This window comes from Pongo pygmaeus, chromosome 12 (genome assembly GCF_028885625.2).
Source record: "Pongo pygmaeus isolate AG05252 chromosome 12, NHGRI_mPonPyg2-v2.0_pri, whole genome shotgun sequence".
NCBI lineage: Eukaryota > Metazoa > Chordata > Mammalia > Primates > Hominidae > Pongo > Pongo pygmaeus.
The window spans coordinates 72,788,227-72,815,250 of NC_072385.2; the positions used below are offsets into that span (position 1 = coordinate 72,788,227).

The 27,024-nt window shown below is 39.3% G+C and overlaps 1 protein-coding gene across 3 annotated transcripts in view; it reads right to left on the reverse strand.

The window, feature by feature from the left end:
• Nucleotides 1–2,244: 2,244 nt before the first annotated feature.
• The window catches only part of PAPOLG (poly(A) polymerase gamma), a 41,631-nt gene continuing 16,851 nt past the window's right edge, over nucleotides 2,245–27,024 (reverse strand). For 2 of the 3 annotated variants that reach the window (XM_054475025.1, XM_054475027.2), the window contains exons 8-22: nucleotides 25,127–25,216; nucleotides 20,522–20,660; nucleotides 19,510–19,582; nucleotides 18,285–18,405; nucleotides 17,522–17,606; nucleotides 17,084–17,137; nucleotides 13,271–13,390; nucleotides 12,717–12,826; nucleotides 8,846–8,967; nucleotides 8,438–8,598; nucleotides 7,011–7,099; nucleotides 6,535–6,755; nucleotides 5,951–6,016; nucleotides 5,713–5,769; nucleotides 2,245–3,658 (exon numbers count right to left, since the gene is read on the reverse strand). In XM_054475025.1, coding sequence (XP_054331000.1) covers nucleotides 3,560–3,658; nucleotides 5,713–5,769; nucleotides 5,951–6,016; nucleotides 6,535–6,755; nucleotides 7,011–7,099; nucleotides 8,438–8,598; nucleotides 8,846–8,967; nucleotides 12,717–12,826; nucleotides 13,271–13,390; nucleotides 17,084–17,137; nucleotides 17,522–17,606; nucleotides 18,285–18,405; nucleotides 19,510–19,582; nucleotides 20,522–20,660; nucleotides 25,127–25,216 — 1,607 coding nt within the window. In that variant the 3' untranslated portion in view covers nucleotides 2,245–3,559. Of the gene's footprint in view, nucleotides 3,659–5,396; nucleotides 5,444–5,712; nucleotides 5,770–5,950; nucleotides 6,017–6,534; nucleotides 6,756–7,010; nucleotides 7,100–8,437; nucleotides 8,599–8,845; nucleotides 8,968–12,716; nucleotides 12,827–13,270; nucleotides 13,391–17,083; nucleotides 17,138–17,521; nucleotides 17,607–18,284; nucleotides 18,406–19,509; nucleotides 19,583–20,521; nucleotides 20,661–25,126; nucleotides 25,217–27,024 lie in introns of all 3 variants that reach the window. The other variant, XM_054475026.2, reaches the window with a different exon arrangement.

The window sequence follows — 27,024 nt, forward strand, 5'->3', positions numbered from 1 at the left end:
GCATGTAAACTAGAACTTCTTATACACAATTACAAAGGATTCCCTAAGGGTTCATGATTCTCAAGTTAGGAATTCCTATTTCAAAGGTGTGGAACATAGTGGAAAATAAGTTTAGCCCATTTTGATATTGCCCATCTTTACCTAATTGCTACTATAGTGAAGTAAGCATTTTAATAATGCTACTAAATTGCTGCTTTAAAACAAAGCACTCATTTTAAACACTAACATAGACTTTTAAAATTCATTCTCCTGGCTGGGCGCGGTAGCTTATGCCTGTAATCCCAGCACTTTGGGAGGCCGAGGGAGCCAGATTACTTGAGGTCAGGAGTTCAAGACCACCCTGGCCAACATGGTGAAATCCCATTTCTACTGAAAATACAAAGATTAGCTGGGCATGGCACAGGCCTGTAATTCCAGCTACTTGGGAGGCTGAAGCAAGAGAATCACTTGAACCCAGGAGGCAGAGGTTGCAGTGAGGTGAGATCATGCCACTGTGCTCCAGCCTGGGTGACAGAGTGAGACTCTTGTCTCCACAAAAAAAAAAAAATAAAAAAAAATCATTCTCCTGTCCCAGTTTTACAAAGTTTTATGCCATGTACCTCTATCTTGAATTGGTTAAGTCCCTAAGGTTTAAGCTAGCAGGTAATTGTTTTCCTTTCATACATATTCTCCAGAGCTACTGAAAAATGAGCAAATTAAAATGTAATGCCCTTGTGAAAATGAACGTGTCTATATACTGAAGAACAGATTATTTGACTTTATAAAATATACTTCTAGGTATTTTTTCACACTTAAAAACAAACACGGCCGGGTGTGGTGGTTCATGCCTGTAATCCCAGCACTTTGGGACGCCGAGACAGGTGGATCACCTGAGGTCACAAGTTTGAGACCAGCCTGGCCAACACGGTGAAACCCTGTCTCTATTAAAAATAGAAAAATTAGCCAGGCGAGGTGGTGGGTGCCTGTAATCCCAGCTACTTGGCAGGCTGAGGCAAGAGAATCGCTTGAACTCGGGAGGTGAAGGTTGCAGTGAGCCGAGATCGTGCCACTGTACACCAGCCTGGGCAACAAGAGTGAAACTCTGTCTCAAACAAAACAAAACAAAACAAACATGTACTTAGTGCCTCTGATCATAACACAAAATCTCAGATCATACTTTCTCCTTTTTTACTTGGAACCAGTAAAATGGAAGCTTCCCACCAAGTTAACGAAATGTACTCAAAGTTCTACCTACTGGTCAGGATAGAAAACATTTTATTTCTGACAAACCCCACCATCTCAAAAGTATTTTATCAACTCCTCAGTTACCAAACAGGTTGAAGAATGCTATCTTTGAGGACTCTAATGTTGACTCACTGACATGTTGAATGGGCTCCTTAATCTAAAGTAAATGCCTATCCTATAGTACAAGGTTAGACTTGTTGCTTCCTTATTAAAGAAAAACTCCACTAGTCACTCCAAAGAATCTATTTATATAATGGGGTAAACATGGATATAGAAGGAATTCCTAAAGATACTTTGAAGGCTGATTTAAAAGCAAAAGATATTAAATGCAGAAATGCATACATATCAAGCATATAAAATTTAATCAAATTCCTTACTAAAGCTTTCAAAGGTTGAAGTCAGGTGATAATTATTCAGTTCTTTCATAATCATTCATTTTTGCTCAAATAGACTATTTGTAGAACAATCCCAAAACATCTGAATAAAGGGAAGGAGTCAGCTAAGACAACAGCTTTGCTAAGGAAGCTACAACTTGGTTATGTGATTTTATTCTTATCTTTTGCTGCTATATAAAAAGGGAATAGTAGAACAAACATTTTTTCCTTGTTTTTCTTTACTTCTAAGACTCTTTTCATGTTTTCCATGGTACAAGGTAAACATTAGAATTTACATTTTGGAGACCTAAGGGGCAACGAACAGGAGTGGGACATGGAGGATATGGCTCTCTGGCAATTCAAGAATTTCAACTCAATGGTAAAGGGCTTGCAAGAGAAAATGGACTGCTATTTCTCCACTTGCTAGATGGCATCCCGTGAGTCCTATAATACACGAGGTATCTTCCCCACACTACTCAACGTACCCTTTTGGGTTTTTCCTACTGGACCTACTAAATGCTGAGTGAAATCTAAAGGTGGTGGTAGATACTAGCATTCCTGACTGTGTAATCTATACATTTTCATTTTAAATATAGTAATTCAAGCATAATCCATATTTAAAAAATTAGACTAAGGAGAGACAATAAAGGTTTTAAACGTTTCTCTTTGAAAAGATGGTATCTTACAGTACATACAAAAATACTCTGAAAATACATACGACTTCATTTACAAAACACTGAATCAACATATTACAAGAATTACATGGTTATGGATTTTAATAAACTGAGCATGCATTCATGAAACTTAAAAAATATTAAGAAATGCATTGAAAAAAGCAGCGTAAAAAAAGACAACTCATATAGTTAAATAAACATTACAAAGGTCCTGAGCCAATTAATGGTTGGTAACAATGTCATTCAAAATGCCTTTAGGTTTCAACAAAATCCACTGCTTATTTCTGCATGCCTAGTCCGTGAAGAAACTATTTGAAGTTGTGGGGTAAATAATGGTCAAGAATTATCATGCCAAGTTAATTTTACACCTCAAAAATACAAGTTTGCCATACTTAAAGGTTATCTTATTGTTGATGCTGGAATGAGTTGCTCCTCAGTAAAAAATACCAGTCAACTAACAAGAATGGCATGTAATAGGATATGTAACAATTTTACCATTCATATACTGACTTTCAGTATCCTGGTTATATTTTGATTTTTAATAAAGATGCATTTCAAAGGCCTCCATGGGAGGCAAAATATAGAGAATTTATGGTGCCCAACTCTTATGTAATCACTGGACTAATCTTCCCTGGTAACTATGCAACATTTGGACAGAAAGGCACACAAAAAAGTTTAAATATTTCATGTGCCAATCTGGAAAAAAATAATTTAAATCAACAGAACAGACAGTACATCTACACAAATAAGGAAAGCAGAAAAGATACCTCACATTCATTTATCTCAGGTTTCACAAAGTGGCTTCAATGCTAAAGTAAATGTATTAACATTTGGAAAATACAAGACAATTTTTTTGTTTGTTTTCAATTTTTTTAGCTCTATACAATGATTACAACATAAGACAAAAAAACAAAAAACAAAACAAAACAAAAAAACAAAAAAAGGAGTTCAGGACTTGTTATCAGTGTCCAAGTGGCTAAGAACTGGTTCCCATAACAAGCATTGAAAGTTAAGGCAGTAAAACCCCCATATGCAAAGCTATAATACTGTAGATGGCAATTTGACAGCAGGTGATCCTCAGAGAAGTGTATGTAGCAATCAGTGAGAGAATGCTACAGCATCTGCAGGTCAAAGTTTGACAGTTCAAAAACCACTTCAAGGTTATTAGGCTGAAGGCTGTAACTTTCACCTTGTTTCACATATGGCAGCCACTTCTATTTAAAAACAAGTGGCTGCATCTACGCCACTAAATGATTGCTTGTTCACTTAAGTGAGGAGGCACTGCTTTTACCGATTAAGGGTCAGTCGAATGGAATTTTTGATGACACGGATGTTATTTGCTGGAACTGGAGAAGATGAATCTGGTAGTTCTTTACTGGGTAGTCTCTATTAGAAAGAAAAAGGAAACAAAAAAGGAAAAGCACATCATATATATTATAAAGGCCCAGCTAGAAAGTCAGTCACAAAACTTGGGGAGTTTTTCTCCCAAACCCTCTAGCTCCTAAACACTCAAGTATGCAATGAATATTTCCTTCCAGTGTTCATAGGGAACTCTTGCTTTCGGAACTGCTACTTCTTTTTACAGTCAGAGGTGAAAAGCAGAGGGATAAGAGAAAGGGTAGAAGTGGCAGGAGTGTGAATATGTACAGGAAAAGAGGAACTGCCATGACTGGATCGAGAAATGCATAAAGAACACAGTCCTTAACGTCAAGCAAAGAAAAAAAAAGGAAGTGCATGGTGACTAAACAGGAAGCTCTTGGGGTGTGAAGTGAAAAATGAGTGTGTGTAGTAGAGAAAAATTTAATATCTGAGAGTTATGTCCCTCAATTTGTTTCTGTAATACATTCATGAAGAAGAACACTGACTCAATCTGTGAGATACTTAAGTTCTCAGGAAAACTGAACTTTGTACTTAGGCTAGATAACTTTGATGGTTATGAAATTCAGGGACATCGGTTCGAGGGATTCTGAGGACATTAAAGATTATTACATAAAGAAGGCAAAATCTAGGGCTGGGCATGGTGGTTCACGCCTGTAATCCCAGAACTTTAGGAGGCCAAGGTGGGCGAATCACTTGAGGTCAGGAGTTCAAGAGCAGCCTGGCCAATATGGTGAAACCCTTTTCCACCACAAATACAAAAATTAGCCACTATAAATACAAAAAGATCGCGCCACTGCACTCCAACCTGGGTGACAGAGCGAGCCTCCATGTCAAAAAAAAAAAAAAAAAAAAAGGAAGGCAAAATCTAGACTTGTGTAATGGGGATGGTTAGTTTCTTCTCAAGAGATGACTGCTTAATTCTCCTCTTGTTTTACCTTGGCTAAGCCAGTATCTGTATCATATCCATATGCATTAAAACAATTATGAACAATTTCAGATATACAAAGAAGTAGAGAACAGGGCAATAAGGACTTAAATGCCAAAACCAAGTTTCAGACATTATTACAATTTTGCTGCAATTGTTTGGTGTACCCACTTTCCCTTTAGACTTGATATATTAAAAAATCCAGATATGTCATTTCACTCTTTTGTACTTCCATATCCATCTCAAAATTTTTTCTTCCACCATCACACATAATTATATATTCATATTTTTTGTAACTTAATCTTATGTTAAAGGCTCAAAATCTACAACTAATAGCCTGTGAGTATACTATTTTGCTTTAGAATAGCTACTACATCTTGGAGAACCTGGCAGGGTAACAGTTGATGATGAAAAGCACTTTACTATTTAATGGCCATTCTGTTTTATTATAAATTATTATTATTTATAATTTATAATTGTTTATCATCATATATATTTATAATTATTTATCATTATTATAAATAAGCCATTCTGTTCATTATAAACTCTCAGAGAAGGGCTTTCTCTATTTACACAAGGCTGGTTTTTGAGTACTTGCTTTTTAGCGTACCACACTTAATACTACATATTATTAGTTATAAAAGTAATTCTTCAAATAATAAACATTTAAATTACAATTTAGGGGCGTTTAGCTCATGTTTTAAAGGTACTTACTATATATACCACTACATTTGGTTCCTCTAAAATATTAATACATATGGTTCCTAATTATCAAACCTATGTTTTGGCAGTAAGCAATAGTACACAACAGAGATATACCTTCAGGTGCTTGGTAAGAAATTAATGTGCTGAGCATCCAACTGCTTCTTTAAAGATAAAAAACAAAGGGTGAACATAATCTAAATAGATAATAAAGTTGTCTTAAACTACTACCTCTTTTTTAGACTTTTGAGGTACATACATTCAGAACTATATACTTGCTATCTCCAACCCCAACTACACTGCTAGTCCTTGGGGACAGGGACAAAATCTTACTTTTTCCCAGTGCTAGGCTCTTAATAAGCCTTTTGTACTTGTAGATTACCTATGAGTTTTTACCTATGTACTGTACCTATGAACAAGACTATCTTGTTACCTTTTTGCGTGATGTATCAATAGTTGGAATAGGCATAGATTCTCCTCCAATGGCATCCTAAAAACAGAAGAATCAACACAAATGAAAACTAACTTTCCTATATGCAAACACTTATTTCTACTTAAAACCTAACTAAAACCTGAAAATAAATCTAATCTGACCTACTTTAATATGGCACTTTTCCTGATACATGGCTCTTTACAATAAATATTCTGAAGCACACTATTAATATATTTACCACTGATTTTCTTTTTCTTTCTTCAGCAGTGCGGGGGTCCTTAAATGTTGATTCAAGTCGAATAAACTAAAATATAAACATTGAATTAGATTGCTATTATGTACCTACAAAAAACCATATAAATCTATATAAACTGGAAGACTAGTTATTGGTTATGCTATTCTAAAAATTGCTATAAACATGGATTGGTAAGAGAAGATACTTTAAATTAGGTTGAATTCAACTGTCACCGTTAATTTCTACAGTTTGGGTGATCTTTTTGGTTAAATCAATTCAGATTCTAACAAATATAGTTTTACCACCACCTACTGGAAGCAGGGCATATCAACACACAAGAAATGAGATTTTGTTATCAGTAATGACTTCTGTAAGTCAAGGAGAAACTCAGACTAATCATTCAAATTTTCAGACATATTAGTAATTTCAATTTAGGATGAGCAATTAATATTGTTTCTTTAAGATTTGGGTAAATATTCTTTTCAGCCAACTCCTAACGGAACATCAACAGCTATGGAAAATTGTTTCTTTAGTATTAACTATAAAAAATATCAACTACTGAATCACCACTAAAGTTGTAACTTTACCTTTTCTACGTCTTTCAACCTCTTAGGAGTCCCATCTATGGATGGGGAATGGGATCTCTTGGGTGTAACAGTCTTAGTTATATTTGACATTCCATTCAGATGCTGTTGTCCCTGGGCAGGGTTGTGAGGTGTTGTGATTCTAGGAATGACATTTCGTCCTACTACGGTAGGAATGGTACACACAGCGGGGGGTGATACAGCTTTTACTGTAGAGTCAACTTCTGAAAAGGAAAAAAAGGATTTTAATAATTAAACATTTATGTAATTTTTTTTTCCTTGAGACAGGTTCTCTCATTCCCATCATCCAGGCTGCAGTGCAGTGGCTTGATCACAGCTCACTGCAGCCTTGACTTTCCAGGCTCAGGTGACCCTCCCACCTTAGCCTCCCAGGTAGCTAGGACTACAGGCGTGTGCCACCATGCCTAGCTAATTTTTTGTAAATAGAATTATTAATATATACAAGTTTAGATACCTACTTGCGCCAATGACTGGAATGGAAAGTCCTTGGGCTGGTGGTAAACTCAGTGGCTTCTCCACAATTACAGCAGCAGGCTCAGCACTATTCCTAATGAAAGTGTTAAATTATCATCAATAAATGATTTAAATATTACTTTTTTTCTCCCTTTTTGAGAAAAGGCCTCATTCTACTGCCTAAGTTGGAGTGCAGTGGCACAATCACAGCTCATTGCAGCCTCAACCTCCTGGACTCAAGTAACTTTGCCACCTCAGCCTCCCAGGTAGCTAAGAACATAGGTGTGTGCCATCATGTCAGGCTAATTTTTTTAATTTTTATTTTTGTGGAGACAGGATCTCACTATGTTGCCCAGGCTGGTCTTGAACTCCTGAGGCTCAAGCAATCCTCCTGCCTCAGCCTCCCAAAGTGCTGAAATTATAGATGTGACCCACCACACCTGGCCCCATTAGTTATTTAAAACACTCTTGTTGTAACATTTACCACTGCCGCCTTTTTTTTTTTTTTTTTTTTTTAGACATGGTATTGTTCTGTCGCCTAGGCTGGAGCGCAGTGGCATGAACACACGGCTCACTGCAGCCTCAACCTTCCGGGCTCAAGCTATTCTCCCACCTTGGCCTCCCAGGTAGCTGGGACTACAGGTGTGCACTACCATGCCGAGCTAATTTTTGTTTTTGTTTTTTTGAGACACAGTCTTGCTCTTGTTGCCTAGGCTGGAGTGCAATGGCACGATCTCAGCTCACTGCAACCTCCACCTCCTGGGTTCAAGCAATTCTCCTGCCTCAGCCTCCCAAGTAGCTGGGAATACAGGCACATGCCACCACACCCTGCTAATTTTTGTATTTTTAGTAGAGATGTGGTTTTGCCATTTTGGCCAGGCTGGTCTCGAACTCCTGACCTCAGGTGAGCTGCCCGCCTTGGCCTCCCAAAGTGTTGGGATTACAGGCGTGAGCAACTGTGCCCGGCCAATTAATTTTTGTATTTTTTTGTATAGACAGGGTTTTGCCATATTGCCCAGGCTGGTCTTGGAACTCCTGGGCTCCAGCAGTTCACCTGCCTTGACCTCTCAAAGTGCTAGGATTACAGGCCTGAGCCACTGTGCCTGGCCACAACTGTTGGCTCAGGCCTGTATTTTAACATTTCATTGAACTAAAAGGGAGAAATATGCAGAGGACCCAGTAAGAAGAGAAAAATTTAAGCAAAAAATGTGTACATTTCTGTGTACCTATCTAGTCCCATATGCTCATAAGCCTATACCGTTTCCCACAGGATTACCACGAGTTATTTCTAAACCAGAAATTGACCAGCAGCCGGTAAAATGAAATCTTTTAACAATTTTAAAAGGCAGTAGCAGAGGTATAGAAAAGTTCACATTATCCTCAAATAAACTAAACAGAAAACCAAAAGGACACATTTGAAATAAAGACAGACCTTTCTGTTTCTCCTACAGAAGGGCTATCAGACTTGGACGCTGGAGAATTAAAAGGTGTTCCATTATCAGTGTCTCTGGAGCTATCCAGACAACTGCTATCCAGAGACGATCTTTTGGATTGAAGTCCGCCCGAGCTTCGACTGACATCAGAGAGACTTTGCTGAAAGAAGGGAACGATTTTAGGATTTCAAAATGCAAATGAGAATATAAAGACTGGTTTCAATTCTGAAGGTCATTTAAGCAAATTATCTCTTGTGATTAATGAAAATGAGATTTTAGTCCTAGATTGAACTGCCTGTATCTTCCTTATTTTTCTCAATAGGTTTGGGAGCTGTAAGAATGCAAATTTGGTCCCAGATCATTTGTCTGAGTAAAACCGTACTGAAGAGTAAAGATTACAAACTCACCTTTTTCTTCTTTTGAAGAATTTCTGCAGGAAGGTAGTGGTGAAGTTGTTTTTTCTTTACATGAGTTGCTTCAATTTTCATTCCCTCCTTTAGCATGTTTATATTGTTTGCCTGTCTGTACACTGTAACAATGTTAATATGTTAAATGGGAAACTTCTTTCTGAACCAAGGGTTCTGCCTAATTTTTCTGAAATGCATATACCTTTACTATCTCCCCACTATCAGCACCAGCCACCCACCCCCACCCACAACCCTCTCACAAAACAAGTATTTGTAATACATTTCCATCACATCACAATCCTATTCAGGAATCCACTAGTTTTTCTTTTTTTGAGATGCAGTTTCACTCTTGCTGCCCAGACTGGAGTGCAATGGCGCAATCTCGGCTCACCACAACCTCCGCCTCCTGGGTTCAAGCCATTCTCCTGCCTCAGCCTCCTGAGTAGCTGGGATTACAGGCATGCGCCACCACGTCCAGCTAACTTTTTTGATTTTTCGTAGAGACTGGGTTTCTCCATGTTGGTCAGGCTGGTCTAGAACTCGACTTCAGGTGATCCACCCACCTTGGCCTCCCAAAGTGCTGGGATTATAGGCGTAAGCCACTGTGCCCAGCCATGAATCCAATAGTTTTTCCATGTCCACCTTCTAAGACTTTCTCATAATCAAACCTTGTTAATAGAATAAATATATTTAAAAAATGGTATTTTCCAGATCTTATTTTCTGATATTTTCCCAAAAGGCAATCTCTCCTTATAATTACTTGCCCAGGTCTAAGCTAATTCTTTTTTTTTTTTTTGACACAGAGTCTCGCTTTGTCATCCAGGCTTGAGTGCAGTGGCACAATCTTAACTCATTGCAACCTCTGCCTCCGGGGTTCAAGCTATTCTGCTGCCTCAGCCTCCCCAGTAGCTGGGACTAGAGGCGCATGGCACCACGCCCAGCTACTTTTTGGATTTTTTGTAGAGACAGGGTTTCACTGCATTGGCCAGGCTGGTCTCGAACTCCTGACCTCAAGTGATCCACCCACCTTGGCCTCCCAAAGTGCTGGGATTACAGGTGTGAGCCACTGCACCTGGCCTTCTAAGCTAATTCTTAGGCCAAATATCCAAGATGCAATTCAAGCTGTCCTCCTCCTCCATGAGAATTTACTACTGCAGCTACCACACCAATCACAGAATGACAGACTTCAGGAACCATCTTACAAATACATCCTTATTGTACAGCTGAGAAAAGGAGGCTAAACAGCTCTGAATGCCTTGCCAGGATCAGAATCCACACAGCCCTAGATTCCCATTCTAGTGCTTTTCACGCCTTATAAGACAATGGGTTTTATTAACTCACACACAAATTTCTTAATGTTTTAATTGTAAATATACCCAATGAAAAAATAGGTTTTATTAACTACCACACAAATTTCTTAATGTTTTAACTGTAAATATACTCAATGAGATTATAAGCCCACTGAAGACAGGTATGGGAGGTTTGTTTTACACAGCAAGTACTGTGAGATGTGGTAAATTATTTAATCTCTTGGGGACTCAAGTTTCTTCATCTGAAAAATAATATCTTATAAATTTATAATAAACTATGTCCCAATCGTCTCCTTTTTAAAAAATTTAAGCCCTAATTAGAATGGAAAAATTTATGGCAAATGTTTTTATTCCAGATTGCTTATAAAAGTGTTACCAGGAGTGCTTGTTTAAGTTGCAGATTCTCTGGCTCCCTCCCCAGAGTGTGATTTAGTGGTTCTAAGGTGAAACATAAGAATCTGCATTTTCTTTTCTTTTTTTGAGATGGAGTTTCGCTCTTGTTGCCCAGGCTGGAGTGCAACAGCGAGATCTCAGCTCACTGCAACCTCTGCCTCCCAGGTTCAAGCGATTCTCCTGCCTTAGCCTCTGGAATAGCTGGGATTACAGGCGACCGCCACCACACCTGGCTAATTTTTGTATATTTAGTAGAGATGGGTGGGGTTTCACCATGTTGGCCAGGCTGGTCTCGAACTCCAGACCTCAGGTAATTTGCCTGCCTTGGCCTCCCAAAGTGCTGGGATTACAGGTGTGAGCCACCATGCCCAGCCAGGAATCTGCATTTTCATGATAAATATGAGGGCTCTTTCAAAAGAATTCAGAAAACCCAGATGAGCCAAACCAATACTTTTAATAGTATGAATGTATAACTATTCCAGATTTTTAAGATAAATAACCCCAAATTTGTAACAGATACATTAAGATATTCCAGAGTTGTGACTAGAGGGCTAGATATGAAAGACATTCTTTTCACTGATCCTGAAATATATTCAGCAATTCTGTACTTACTGATATTTATTTCATATCAAAAATATAAAAGTCTGGCCAGGTGCGGTGGTTGACACCTGTAATCCCAGCACTTTAAGAGGCCAAGGTGGGCAAATTGCTTGAGCCCAGGAGTTCGAGATCAGCCTGGGCAACATGGCAAAATCCTGTCTCTATTTAAAACAAACAAAAAACCCCAAAAAAAACAAGTCTTTATTTTTTGAGACAGGGTCTCACTTTGTCACCCAGGCTGGAGAGCAATGGTGCAATCTCGGCTCACTGCAGCCTTGACCTGGGTTCAAGCAATTCTCCCACCTCAGCCTCCCAGATAGCTGGGACCACAAGGCATGATACCTGGCAAACTTTTTTTTGTATTTTTTGTAGAGATGGGGTTTCACCATGTTGCCCAGGCTGGTCTCAAACTCCTGAGCTCAAGAGATTCACCCATCCCAGTCTCCCAAAGTATTAGGATTACAGGCACTTGTGAGCCACCGTGCCTGGCAAAAATCAAGTCATCTTTAAGACTGTGATCACAAACCCTGGTTGTACATACAAAGAGCTTTCCTTTGTTTTAAAACAGGTAACATTCAGCCAGGTGAGGTGGCTCACGCCTGTAATCCCAGCACTTTTGGGAGGCCGAGGCAGGATCACTTGAGGTCAGGTGTTCAAGACCAGCCTGGCCAGCATGGTGAAACTCCGTCTCTACTAACAATACAAAAATTAGCCAGGCCTGGTGGCACGCACCTGTAATTCCAGCTACTCGGGAGGCTGGGGCATGAGAATCACTTGAACCCCAGAGGCGGAGGTTGCAGTGAGCCGAGATCACACCACTGCAGTCCGGCCTGGGTGACAGAGTGAGACTCTGTCTCTTAAAATAAAATAAAACAGATAACATTCACGTGCTACAAAACTCAAAGCGTTGAAGAGTATTCAGTGATGTCTCCTTATCCTGTACCCTGACCTAGAAGCAATCAGTCTTGCCATTTTTTTAAACTAAGTATCCTTCCAGAGTTATTCTATGCATTTGTAAGCAAATGTGTATTTATTTTTTCTTTTATTTTTATATAAATAGCACAGTGTACACAGTGTTCTGAATTTTACCCCCCACTTAATATATCTTGGAAATTGCTTCATAATGCTTTTTTTTCCTCTCTTTTTTTTGAGACAGTCTCACTCTGTGGGCCAGGCTGGAGTGCAGTGGGGCGATCTCGGCTCACTGCAACCTCCTCCTCCAAGGTTCAAGCAATTTTCCTGCCTCAGCCTCCCAAGCAGCTGGCATCTGCCACCACACCCTACTAACTTTGTATTTTTAGTAGGGATGGGGTTTCATCATATTAGCCAGGCTGGTCTCGAACTCCTGACCTCAGGTAATCTGCCCGCCTCCGCCTCCCAAAGTGCTGGGATTACAGGCGTGAGCCACCGCACCCAGCTCCTTTCCTGTTTTAACAGCAATACGGATATGCCATGTTCACTTAACCAACTGTGGAACTTTAATAAGTACAGCCAACCAGATCGTAGGCAGATGACACTGAGTAATAGCTAGGTTTGAGAATCACAGCTCTATGATGATGGAGTCTTACCTGTATCAGTAAATGACTGTATATCATATGTCAAGTCTATGTTGACACTTTCTGCATTTTCTACTCTCCGAAAAATTATCCCAAGGAACCACATTGATACGTAATTGTTGCTATAAAGTAAAATTTAAGAATTTCCATTAATTATTATTATTTTTTACAACTTTACAGATGCTATTTCATAATTAAAACTTGGTCTCTATGTCTCTGTCTCACAAATACAGATTTCAGTGGTCTGGCCAGATTCTTAAAAGTGACATCCAGAACTGGTAAGTTATCCCCTGTTGTTCTAAGAAGGATTAAGCAGCTATGAAAATGACTTACTAAATATATTCTTAAAGATGCTCCAAATATTGTGATGGTGTTTTGCTGGGGTCTGCGGGCTACCAAAGTAGTTATGTACTTATTTTTAATGCCTAGACATTCAAACTCAAATATATAATGTGTCATACTCCCATCAATGCCTGTTAAACAAAAATCTCACAATTACTCTGAAATTATGCATATGCCAAATAACATTATTTAAGAAATAAAGCATTAGAAAACAATTAACTTACTCTTTATGATGTTCCTTATTCCCTGGGAATGACTGGGGATTCACATGGGCAAGAGTAATAAATTCATTCCGTTCCAAGTTTCCAACAAGTACACGGATTTTAGATTCTACTAATCCAACCCTAAAATAAACAACAAACACAATTTATCTTATGTCCACTTTAAATTTGAAAGCTACACTCAAGTAAACCAAACAGCATATTAACTATGAAGCTTTACGTGTTCATTAAAAAATTTTGGGCTGGGCGTGGTGGCTCACACCTGTACTCCCGGCACTTTGGGAGGCAAGAGTGGGCGAATTGCCTGAGGTCAGGAGTTCAAGACTAGTTTGGCCAACATGGCAAAACCGCGTCTCTACTAAAAATACAAAAAATTAGCTGGGCATGGTGGTGGGTGCCTATAATCCCAGCTACTTGGGAGGCTGAGGCAGGAGAATCACTTGAAACTGGGAGGTGGAGGTTGCAAGTGAACTGAGATCATGCCATTGCACTCCAGCCTGGGCAACAGAACAAGACTGTCTCAAAAAAAAAAAATTTTAGGCCAGGTGCGGTGGCTCATGCCAGTAATCCCCGCACTTTGGAAGGCTGAGGTGGGCAGATCACCTGAGGTCAGGAGTTCGAGACCAGCCTGGCCAACATGGTAAAACCCTGTCTTTACTAAAAATAAAAAAAAATTTAGCCGAGTATGGCGCACACCTATATTCCCAGCTACTTGGGAGGCTGAGGCAGGAGAATTGCTTGAAGCTGGGAGGTGGAGGTTGCAGTGAGGTAAGATCACCCCACTGCACTCCAGCCTGCGTGACAGAGTGAGGTTCCATCTCTAAATAAATAAATAAATAAAATAAAAATTTCTGCCCAATATATTAGGAACCCCATTTTAAATGCCATTGTAAACACAATTTATTTTATATCAACTTTAAATATGAAAGCTACACTCAAGTAAACCAAACAGCATATTAGCTATGAATCTTTACATGTTCATTTAAAAATTTCAGCCCAATATATTAGGAACCCCATTTAAAATGCCACTGTAGTAAATGACAAGTTAGTAGATTTCTGTGTGTTCTTTTTTTTAATAGAAGAACTAATCTATGTAATGCATTCCTGAATCTAAAATACCCTTAGTTAAGACTATAAAACAGTTATGGCTTAGGGCATGAACAAAAACTGCTGGTTAATCTAATCCTGAATCTTTTTCTACCTTCAAATCTTATGTCTCAAACCTAAGGCTAGGCTAGGCCAGGTGCGGTGGCTCATGCTTGTTAATCCCAGCACTTTGGGAAGCTGAGGCGGGAGGATCACGTGAAGCCAGGAGTTCGAGATCACCTGGGGCAACATAGTGAGATTCCATCCCTATAAGATAAAAATAAAAAAAAAAAAATCAGCCAGGCATGGTAGCAAGGGCCTGCAGGCCCCAGCTACTTGGGGAGCCGAGGCAGGAGGCATCGCTTGATCCCAGTAGTTTGAGGCTGCAGTATGATCACCCCACTATACTCCAGCCTGGGTGACAGTGAGACTCCATCTCTAAAAAAATAAATCCTAAGGCTAAGATAAGTTTAAACAATGAAACTAGTATTGGCACATAATATACGAAACAATCATGCTAGACTTTGCATTTAAAAAAATTCACAGGCTGGGCGCGGTGGCTAACGCCTGTAATCCCAGCACTTTGGGAGGCCAAGGCGGGTGGATCACGAGGTCAGGAGATTGAGACCATCCTGGCTAACACGGTGAAACCCCGTCTCTACTAAAAATACAAAAAATTAGCCAGGCGAGGTGCAGGCACCTGTAGCCCCAGGTGCTTATGAGGCTGAGGAAGGAGAATGGCATGAACCTGGGAGATGGAGCTTTCAGTGAGCTGAGATTGCACCACTACACTCCAGTCTGGGCAAAAGAGCAAGACTCCCTCTCAAAAAAAGAGAATTCACTAAATTTGGATCACATCCTATTAAAATACAGCAAGTTTCATCGGATTTCTGCCATTTTATTTCTATCTCACTTAAGAAATGTGACCAATGGCAGCTTGCTTATTAATGACTTTATGAATTAGAAACATTACAAGAACATTTTAACATTTTTTTAAAACAGCAAAAGCTTATACATTACAATTATGTGTGATTTAACAGTAAATCTACAAAAATCTGTGTTATTCCAGTGTCATCTAAATGACAGGTTGGCAAACATTTTCTGTAAAGGGCTAAATAGTAAATTTTAGGGTTTCTGGGCCATACAGTCTTTGTTACACCTATTCAACTTTGCTATGAAGCACAGAAGCAGCCATAGATAATATATAAACGAAGAAACATGGCTGTGTTCCAATAAAACTTTACAAAAATAAGTGGCAGACTGAATTTGGCCTAGACCCTATTTTCTGACTCCAGATCTAGACAAACAAAATACTGTTTCAGTGACAGGATCATTTTCAGAGTCCCTTTAATTATCAATGAAATAAGGATTAAACTCCTGAAGCAAAAATAAAAGAGCATTGCTGTTTTGCTTTTCCAGAAGTCAGGCCCAAGGAAAGTACAACCATCTCTGGTGGTCTAACAGCTTCCATCTGATAGAGCCAAGGATGTGAATATAGTGGAGGCAGAAGGGATAAATTTAGATGCACTAGAAAGAACACGCTACTTCTTGACCACAAATATCTCCTACCTATTGACGGAAGCTTAATCTGAAAGATTTAAGCCATTATCTCCTAAATTAAAAGGATATGCAAAATGTCTTTTCTATTGAGTTTTGGTGGAGGTAAACACAATGGCAAAAATGAAAAACTCAGGCCAGTGTAGTGGCTCACGCCTGTAATTCCAGCACTTTGGGAGGCCGAGGCGGGTGGATCACGAGGTGAGGAGTTCAAGACCAGCCTGGCCAAGATGGTGAAACCCCATCTCTACTAAAAATACAAAAATTAGCTGGGCGTGGTGGTGGGTGCTTGTAATCCCAGCTACTCTGGAGGCTGAGGCAGAGAACTGCTTGAACCCGGGAGGTGGAGGTTGCAGTGAGCTGAGATCGCGCCACTGCACTCCAGCCTGAGCGACACAGCGAGCCTCCGTCTCAAAATAAAAAATAAAAACAAAGAAAAGAGAAACTCAGATGGTGGCTATCAGAATCATCCAAACTAGCTCAAAATTTTGCTTACATCTGGCTGAGAAGCAATAAGAAGCAAAATCTATACATATATCTTTCACTCATGTCCCTCCTGATTCTGAAACATTAATTTGATGGCATATTTTAAACACTGAAGTTCCATGGTCATGCACAACAATCACCAGTAAGATATAATAATTTTACGGATCACTTGAGGTCAGGAGTTTGAGACCAGCCCACTTGAGGTCAGGACTTCGAGACCAGCCTGGCCAACATGGTGAGACCCCATCTCTACTAAAAATACAAAAATTAGCCACAGGGCATGGAAGTGCACACCTGTAGTCCCAGCTACTCAGGAGGCTAAGGCAGGAGAATCACTTGAACCTAGGAGGTGGAGGTGGCAGTGAGCCAAGATTATGCCACTACACTCCAGTCTGGGTGACAGAGGGAGATGACTTCTCAAAAAAAAAAAAAAAAAAAAAAAAAAAAAAAAAGGCCGGGCGAAGTGGCTCAGGCCTGTAATCCCAGCACTTTGGGAGGTTGAGGTGGGTGGATCACCTGAGGTCAGGAGCTCGAGACCAGTCTGACCAACATGGCGAAACTGAGATCGTGACACTGCACTCCAACCTAGACAATCAAGCAAGAAAGTACCTTATAAATGGTAAAGCACCATATAAATAAGTTACTATCACCACACAGTAGGTAGAAAACTTGAAATAGAAGTCTTACCACTCTAGATGGTTTTCTTCTGTTGAAGCGCTGGCAGTCAATACTATATAATGTCTGAAGAATTTTCAGAAACAATCAGAAAAAACAGTCAGAAAAATTGTTACGGCCTGCTTTTTAATCATCCCCATTTTTCCGTCCCTCTCATTGAACAAATGAGCTAATAAAGGCACACAGTTTATGAAAATTAAACGTGCTCTGATTTTCACAAAATTAATTCTAGGTCCCACAAGTAAAAAACAATTCACTTTAAAAAGTCACTAATACTGGATTAGATACTACCAGAATAAAGAAACACTCTTATCTCTTAGGATTTTTGTTAATCTATTCTCTCTTGCTTAAGAAATAAAAGAGCTGTCACCTGCCATATATTAACTATGTTTAACATTCTTCTTTAAAAAAAAAAAAACACATACATACAAAATACAAAATTTCACATACCTATACTTTTGAAAGAAATTCGGTGGCTCAAGTAGTTTGGACCAATCTGACTTTCCTTGAAGAATTTCATCTGTGACTGCAAGACCTAAATTAAAAAAAAAAAAAAGAAGAAGAATGATTTTGAAAAGGGACCAGCTCTTAAATCACTCTACTACTACAAAATCTCAAACTCCACCAGACCAAATTTTTTTTTTTTCTTTTTTTGAGACAGAGTCTCACTCTGTCACCCAGGCTGGAGTGCGGTGGCTCTATCTCGGCTCACTGCAACCTCTACCTCCTGGGTTCGAGCGATTCTCTTGCCCCAGCCTCCTGAGTAGCTGGGATTACAGGTGCCCACCACGACTTCCAGCTAATTTTTATAATTTTAGTAGAGACAGAGTTTCACCAGGTTGGCTAGGCTGGTCTTGAACTCCTGACCTCAGGTCATCTGCTCACCTCGGCCTCCCAAAGTGCTAGGATTATAGGTGTGAGCCACCGCACCCGGCCTACCAAACTCTTGAGTAACAAAATATAAATATATATTATGTTGTTTCTTAGAACACAAAAAATTAGTTTCAACTAGACAGGGCTGGCTCCATTTTTGGCCTTAATATTATCATATACTTTTGAAAACTCATTACCAAAAAACAAAATAACCATACTTGAAAGAATTTTTAGAAAGAATAGGTATAACTCTAACTGCCAATCCATAGCTGCAACAGAGAATAAAACTGTCAACCAAAAACTTGTGGGACTATGTAAAGGGCAACACGGCCACGTTTACCTTGTTTAAATTCTTCTACCATTACTGTTCGAGTTGATGTGGACACATTATACGTAGAATTCTGTTGTGGGTAGGCAGGGGTGATTATGGGCATGAGATGATACCTATCTGATGGATTTACCTGTGAAATTAGAAGCAAAATAACTGATCTATTCTCCTATTTCAGTTGTCCTCACTTCATTTCCCCAAAAGTCTGAAGAATATGAAATATAAATTTAATACTACATTTCCTCAAGTTTAAGAAGTACATTTGCCCTCCCCAACTACATTTATTTCTGAAGTTGGATATGTCTGATAGTCAAAGTCAAAGGAAATACTGCAGAAGTATATTTTTCCTCAGAAAAGCTGTTAAATTGATGTGCATCTTATAAACAATGATCTCTTATAATCAAGGAAATACAGTATTATAACTACAAAAAGCATTATCTGGTTTAATGGTTCTGAATCCTTTTTCACCACCCACTCAATGGATGACTTCCCCTTGGTTACCTAGAGGAATGAGCACTCACTCTAAAAGCAAATTAAAATGCAAGATATGGGAGAATTATGCTATCCTAAAACAATGAATCTGATTTAAATTGTACTGCAAAGCAAATCTTTTATTATACTTTAGTACTTTATTATTAGTAACCAATTACTTTTTTTTTTGAGACGAAGTCTCAACTCGTCACCCAGGCTGGAGTGCAGTGGCACAATCTCGGCTTACTGCAACCTGTGCCTCAGGGGTTCAGGCGATTCTTGTGCCTCAGCCTCCAGAGTAGCTGGAACTACAGGTGTGTACCACCATGCCCGGCTAATTTTTTATATTTTCAGTAGAGAGGGGGTTTCACCACGTTGGCCAGGCTGGTCTCGAACTCCTGACCTCAGGTGATCCACCCGCCTTGGCCTCCCAAAGTGCTGGGATTACAGGCGTGAACCATCATGCCCGGCCAAGTAACCAATTACTTTTGAGACAGTTTTTCCACAATGGATTATGACACTGTCCATGAGACACCCACTCATCTTACATGGGTGATTTTTAATGACATAACATTTGGATCAGCATTAGTGATCCTAATCATCTGCACAAAAAACAAAACAAAAACCACAGCAGGAGGAGGAAGAGGACTATAGTTATACAGAAGGAAGAACAGAGACAAGAGGAACTATCTTTAACTAGACTGTAATTCAGTGAAATGTCCTTTTCCTTAAAAGGTTTAGAGAAACTCCATAATAAATCACATACCCGAGGATCCCAGACAGGCAAATTCAGATTGCTTTCTTCTGGTTGCTTCAGCAGCACAGGATTTGGCCATTCCCTGACATGAATAAGGCAAATTAACTTACACATGATCTCACTTCAGGTACTACATGAAACCTTATAATTATTAGATTGTTCTAACCTTCTACAGAGTGAATGTTCTGGGTATTTGGTATTAAAGGAAAAAAAGGCCGAGCATGGTGGCTCATGCCTGTAATCCCAGCACTCTGGGAAGCTGAGGCAGGCAGATCACCTGAGCTCAGGAGTTCGAGACCATCCTGGGCAACATAGAGAAACCCTGTCTCTACTGAAAACACAAAAATTAGCCATGCCTAGTGGCACATGCTTATAGTCCCAGGTACTCAGGAGGCTGAGGTGAGAGGATCACTTGAGCCCAGGAGGCAGAGGCTGCAGTGAGCTGAGATGCATGCACTCTAGCCTGGGCAACAGAGTGAGACCCTGTCTCAATTAAAAAAAAAAAAAAAAAAAGAAACGGGATAGGTAAGAAAGTATACAAAGGAAAGGCTGCTCATTTTAATGCAGTGTTCTCTGAAAGGGCAAATATTACTTTTCATTAACTGTAACTAATTTACACCTGAATCTTTCACTTCCTTCTCATTTGCTTTCATGGATTTAATTCTGATAATTTAGTAACAGCAACAGCCAACATTTACTGAAAATACTAATACATCAATGTGATTATCATCTCCATTTTACAAATGAGGAAAGCTTAAACGACCTCTACATAACTAGTAATTTGCAAAGCCAGACTTATTTTAACTGCTCTCCCAAGCTAAAGGCCCACATTTACAAATCCCTGGAAGAAGGTGCCAATTAGATGTCCCACCATTGCCTCAATGTTGATGTTTTATACTTTTAACTTTACAAAGGAATGTGAAACAACAGAAAAAGTCTATGTATAGCTCTTAAATTTCCAAACAAACTTACGCATAGGTAGAGGTTAGTAAACAGTCAAAGTACACATATAAATACTTACCACTTGGAAAAAACTAAAAAGAACTTATGAACTAAAGTAGATGCTGCTGCATTTGGATACAATTGGCAAGTTCTTGCAACTAGCATTGCCCAGGAGACACCACCAAGGAATCCTAGCATGTTGGAATAAATACCACGTCCTAGAAAATCAATATATTTGTTAATTATTATTAGGACCTACTATCTGTGACACTTTTTTTTTCTGCTCTTTACAAGGTGAATGAATATCCGTGACATTCAACAAGGTAATTTTATTCATAAGACGGTTGGTTGGAAATTTTCCCCTATAAACAAAACATGAAAACTGATAAGCAGACCTTCACATTAGGCCCACAGTCTAATTAGTAAACCATAAATCGCTAATCTTACCCTCCTTACTTTCCCTTCTAATACAGACACCTCAGTTCTTTGCCTCAGTTCCAACTGCTCAACTGGGCTCCACTGATACTACATTGAAATTCCCCATTTTTCAGTATTTAGGATTGAGAGAAAAATGAAAGGGAGGAGACATGTGGAGAGACAATGGGGAAGAATGAATATTTAATTAATAATCATATTCATGGGTATTTTTAAATCAAGTATAAAGCTGGAGACTTATTCAGTATTTCATAGAATTTGGATACCTCTCCATAAAGTAGAATACACCACTGATATCACTCATTTCTATTTTTTTCTTTCTTTTTTTTAAGAGATGGGCTCTCACTCTGTCACCCAGACTGGAGTGAACTGGCACAATCATAACTCACTGTAGCCTCAAACTCTTCGGCTTAACTGATCCTCCACCTCAGCCTCTTGTGTAGCTATGATTACAGGGGTGCACCACCATGGTTATCATGACCGTTTCTTATATAGCTATCTATATTATGTCCCGCCAAGCGAGCAAAAGAAAAAAAACCTACAAAATACCAATTTCAGATGTGGTAAATATGAAAAATATGCATCTAACTGACAAAACATGGCATTTAATCTTTAAGGAAGGGCAAACTGTTCATGTTATCCCTTCAGTGCAAATTTTACTTTATCTTAAGTATACAAGACACTTGAGCCCAAGGACAAATTCTACTTGCTTAGTATCTTTTTAGACCTGCACTGTCCAATATGGTAGCCACAAGCCATGTGTTGCTAGTTTTTAACTTGTAACAGCTTTATTGAGATGTAATTCACATACCATAAGATTCGTCCATTTAAAGTACACAATTCAATGGTTTTTTAGTATACTGAGAGTTGTGCAATCATCAACATGATCAATTCTAGAATGTTTTCAGCACCCCAAAAATAAACCTTTGTCACACTCAGCCAGGCACTGTGGCTCACACCTGTAATCCCACCACTTTTGGAGGCCAAAGCAGGAGGATTGATTGAGCTCAGGAGTTTGAGACCAGCCTAGGTAACATAGCAACACCTCGTCTCTGCTTAAAAAAAAAAAAAAAAAAAATTAGCTGGGCGTAGTGGCATACGCCTGTAGTTCTAGCTACTCGGGAGGCTAGAGTGGAAGGATCGCTTGGGCCCAGAAGGTTGAGGCTGCAGTGAGCTATAATTGCGCCACTGAATTCCGGTCTGGGAGACAGAGCAAGCCCCTGTCTAAAAAAATAAAATGAAATAAATATAAAGGCATACCTCGTTTTATTGTGTTTTGCTTTATTACACTTCACAGATACTGTTTTTTTACAAACTGAAGGTCTGCGGCAACCCTGAGTTGAGAAAATCTATCAGCACCATTTTTCCAACAGCATAAGCTCTCACTTCATGTCTCTGTGTCACATTTTAGTAATTCTCACAATATTTCAAACTTTTTCATTATTATTATATCTGTTATGGTGATTTGTGATTAGTGATCTTTGATGTTACTATTGTAATTGTTTTGGGGCACCACAAACTGAGCCCATATAAGACGGTGAACTTGGTAAATGTGTATTTTCTGAATGCTCCACCAGCTGGTCATTACCCATCTCTCTCCCTCTCTTCAGGTGTCCCTATTCCTTGAGACACAACAATACTTAAATTAGGCCAATTAAGAACGCTTAATGGCCTCTAAGTGTTCAAGTAAAAGAAAGAGTCGCATGTCTCTCACTTTAAATCAAAAGCTAGAAAAGATTAAGCTCAGTGAAAAAGGTACATTGAAAGTTATGATAGTCCCAAAGCTATGCCGCTTGTGCCAATCGGTTAACCAAGTTGTGAATGCCAAGGAAAAGTTATTGACAGAAATTACAAGTGCTACTCTCCAGTGAATACAGGAATGACAAAAAAAGTAAAACTGCTTTATTGCTGACGGAAAAAAAAAATTTTTTTTTGAGACGGAGTCTCGCTCTGTCGCCCAGGCTGGAGTGCAGTGGTGCGATCTCAGCTCACCACAACCTCTGCCTCCCAGGTTCAAGTGATTCTCCTGCCTCAGCTTCCCGAGTAGCTGGGATTACAGGCACGTGCCACCATACTCAGCTAATTTTTGTATTTTTAGTAGAGATGGGGTTTCACTATGTTGGTCAGGCTGATCTCGAACTCCTGACCTCATGATCCGCTCGCCTCAGCCTCCCAAAGTACTGGGATTACAGGTGTGAGCCACTGTGCCTGGCTGCTGATAGAAAATTTTAATGGTCTGGATGGAAGATCAAACAAGACACAATGATTCCTTAGGCCAAAGTCTAATCCAGAGCAAAGCCCTAACTTCTCTTCAATCGTATGAAGGCTGAGAGAAGTGAGGAAGGTGCAGAAGAAAAGTCTGAAGCTAGTAAAGATTGGTTCATAAGGTTTAAGGAAAGAAGCCATCTCCACAACTAAAAGTGCAACAAGTGCTGATGCAGAAGTTGCAGGAAGTTATTCAGAAGATCTAGCTAAAATCATTGATGAAGGTGGCTACACTAAACAACAAATTATCAATGTAGATGAAACAGCCTTATACTGGAAGAAGATGCCATCTAGGACTTTCACAGCTAGAGAGAAGCTTGGTTTCAAAGCTTCAAAGAGTAGGTGATTCTCTTGTTAGAGGCTAATGCAGCTGGTGACTTTAAATTGAAGCTGGCCGGGCATGGTGGCTCATGCTTGTAATCCCAGCACTTTCGGAGGCCAAGGCGGGCAGATCACCTGAGGTCAGGACTTCAAGATCAGCCTGGCCAACATGGTAAAACCCTATCTCTACCAAAAATACAAAAATTAGCCAGGTGTGGTGGCACACGCCTGTAATTCCAGCTACTCGGGAGGCTGAGGCAGGAGAATCACTTGAACCCAGGAGGCGGTGGTTGCCGTGAGCTGAGATCACGCCATTGCACTCCAGCCTGGGCGAGAGAGTGAGACTCCATCTCAAAAAAAAATAAATAAATAAAATGAAGCCAATGCTCACTTAACATTCCCAAAATCCCAGGGCCCTTAAAAATGATGCTCACTCTACTCTATGTGCTGTACAAACAGAACAAAGCCTAGATGACAGCACAGCTGTTTACAGCATGGTTTACTATTTTAAAGCCCACTGGTGAGATCTACTGCTCAGAAAAAAAAAGATTCCTTTCTAAGTAGGACTGCTCTTTGACAATGCACCTAGTCACCCACGAGCTCCAGTGGACATATACTAGGAGATTAAAGTTATTTTCATGTCTGCTAATACAGCATCTATTCTGTAGCCCATGGATCAAGGAGTTATCTTCTTGTTTTACCATTTAAGAAACACATTTTGGAGCTGGGCTTGATGGCTCACGCCTATAATCCCAGCACTTTGGGAGGCCGAGGCGAGCAGATCACAAGGTCAGGAGTTGGAGACCAGCCTGACAAACATGGTGAAACCCTGTCTCTACTAAAAATACAAAAAATTACCCAGGTATGGTGGTGCGTGCCTGTAATCCCAGCTACTTGGTAGGCTGAGGCAGGAGAATCACTTGAACCCAGGAGGCAGAGGTTGCTGTGAACCGAGATTGCACCACTGCACTCCAGCCTGGGAGACAGAACAAGACTCCGTCTCAAAAAAAAAAAAAAAAAAAAGACTACAGTATAGTGTAAATGTAACTTTTATATGCACTGGGAAACAAAAAAAAAATTGTAATTTGCTTTGCTGCAGTTGTCTGGAACCAAACCTGCAATATCTCAGAGGTGTGCTTAAATAATAATACAGAATGTGCTGTGCCAGCTCAGTGGTAAGCAAAGGGATTTTTATGAACCTAAATATATGAACTATATATATAAACTAGTAACAGTTCCAGGCTTTATTAGAAAAGTGTTATAAGGTAAAAACAAGTGAAAGTCATCACGGTAGACTCTTCACTTAATGAACACCTACTATAGTATAAACCAGACTCTCTGCTGGTGGGAATACAAAGATACATAAGATGGTGTTACCCACAGGGAGCGTATCAGTCTTCAAGTTCTGAATTATTCTGACTGCCTGACTGAACCTAAGATGAAAAGTCAGGGGCTTTTAGTTTTTACCCAAGGGAGGAAGAGGTATACTACTTATCAAAACACCATAACCACTGTACCTGAAAAGCAAATAGCTATTCCAGAGTTTACTGGCCCTTAACCTCCAACAATATCATTACGTTCAGAGTTTCTATATATGCTTCTTTCACTGGCAAGAGAAAATTAGAATTTTATAATGCAAACATAAAAGACTAGGGATACTTACGTTTGGCCCATAATTTGACAGCTCTTAGGGTGAGTCTAAAAGTTTCTTTATTTGGCACTAAATGCAAAATTTCATCAGTAACTCTACAACCTGAAAAAGACAAAGCATTCATTTTTCACTATGCAGCAAATTTTCAGTTAATTCAAATGCCCTCCTAACTTCCAGACTCTCGAATGCTAAAAATATGAAAGATAATAAAATATTGGGGTTTATTTTATGTATATGAAATTTACCACTTATGAGAAATCAGTTTGCTTTAGGATAATTAAAAAAGACATGGGTAATGCAATCCAAAATGAGATGTGTCTGAGTATTTTTTAGTTTTCTTCCTTATTTGACTATTAATCAAATACCTCCCAATTACAACACTGTAATTACTTCAATGTAAACCTTTTCCACAAATACTGTAATTTACTGTTACAATGTGGAAATACATCAAAGTGCAATAGTGATTCGGTCAAACAAAAGACACTATAAAACATTGGTTCTCAATCCCAGCCCTTTGGTAGGCTGAGGTGGGTGGATCACCTGAGGTCAGGAGCTCGAGACCAGTCTGGCCAAAATGGTGAAACCCTGTCTCTACTAAACATACAAAAATTAGCCAGGTGTGGTGGTGGGCATCTATAATCCCAGCTACTCAAGGGGCTGAGGCAGGAGAATCGCTTGAACCTGGGAGGCAGAGGTTGTAGTGAGCTGAGATCATGCCACTGCACTCCAGCCTGGGCAACAGAGCTAGACTCTGTCTCAAAAAAAAAAAAAAAAAAGACATTAGTTCTCAAAGTATGGTCTGGGTACCCCTGGCAATCTGTGAGGTCAAACTTTTTTATAATAATACTAAGGCTTTTTTTACCGTGTTAACATTTGCACTGATGGTGCAAAAGAAACAGTGGATAAAACTGCAGGTACCTTGGCAGTCAATCAAGATGGGGCAACAGCGTGAACCTGGGAGGTGGAGTTTGCAGTGAGCCAAGATCGCGCCACTGCACTCCAGCCTGGGCGACAGAGCGAGACTCCCGTCTCAAAAAAAAAAAAAAAAAAACAAACAGATGGGGCAACAAACTGCACTAGCAGAAAAAAATATCTTCACCATCACACACTTGCAGTTAAAAATAAAGGTGGGGAAAGAACATGTGAGACTGTGTGAGTTGTAAGCTCAACTACCTGCTTTTTTCAAGGAACACCAGTTTCACCTGAAAAAATAACTGGCAGATAAACTATAGTTATTCAGTTAGGTATTTCCTTAAAAATGGACAAAAGGAACCCCTCAGTTCAAGTAAAACAAATGACAAAATTTGTTGCCAATAATAAAATTTAACCCTTCAAGTTAAATCTGAATTTTAGACAACTTTTATCTGTTACTATGAGCTTGACACCTTTCCATACTTTTTTCCGTTGAGACTGGTCACTAATGAATGCTGTTTTTTTTTTTTTTCACATTTTATAGTGAAATGTGTATTAACATTTGGAAGATCCAAATAACTTTGTGAACCAATATTTTCCAAATGACCAAGGCATGATAGTACAAAATCATGCATGAATAAAGGGACCACTCAAAGAACAAGACAGATCAGTAGATTGTCATATAACAGAATACAAAAAGTTTGATATGATTTTAGATTCCATACTCTAACCTTTAAGAAACTATCATTTTTATTCAGCAAAAAAACGGAACAAATACAGATGAACCTCACAAACATGCCAAATGAAAGAACCCTTATGCAAAAGACCACATAGGATTCTTTTTATATGAAATGTCTTTAAGAGGCAAATCTACAAAGAAATAAAGCAGATTAGTGGTTGCCTGGGACTTAGGAATGGAAGGGGAAATCACTGCAAATGGGTATAAAGGATCTTTTGAGGGTGATAAAATATTCTAACATCGGATTGTAGTGTACTAA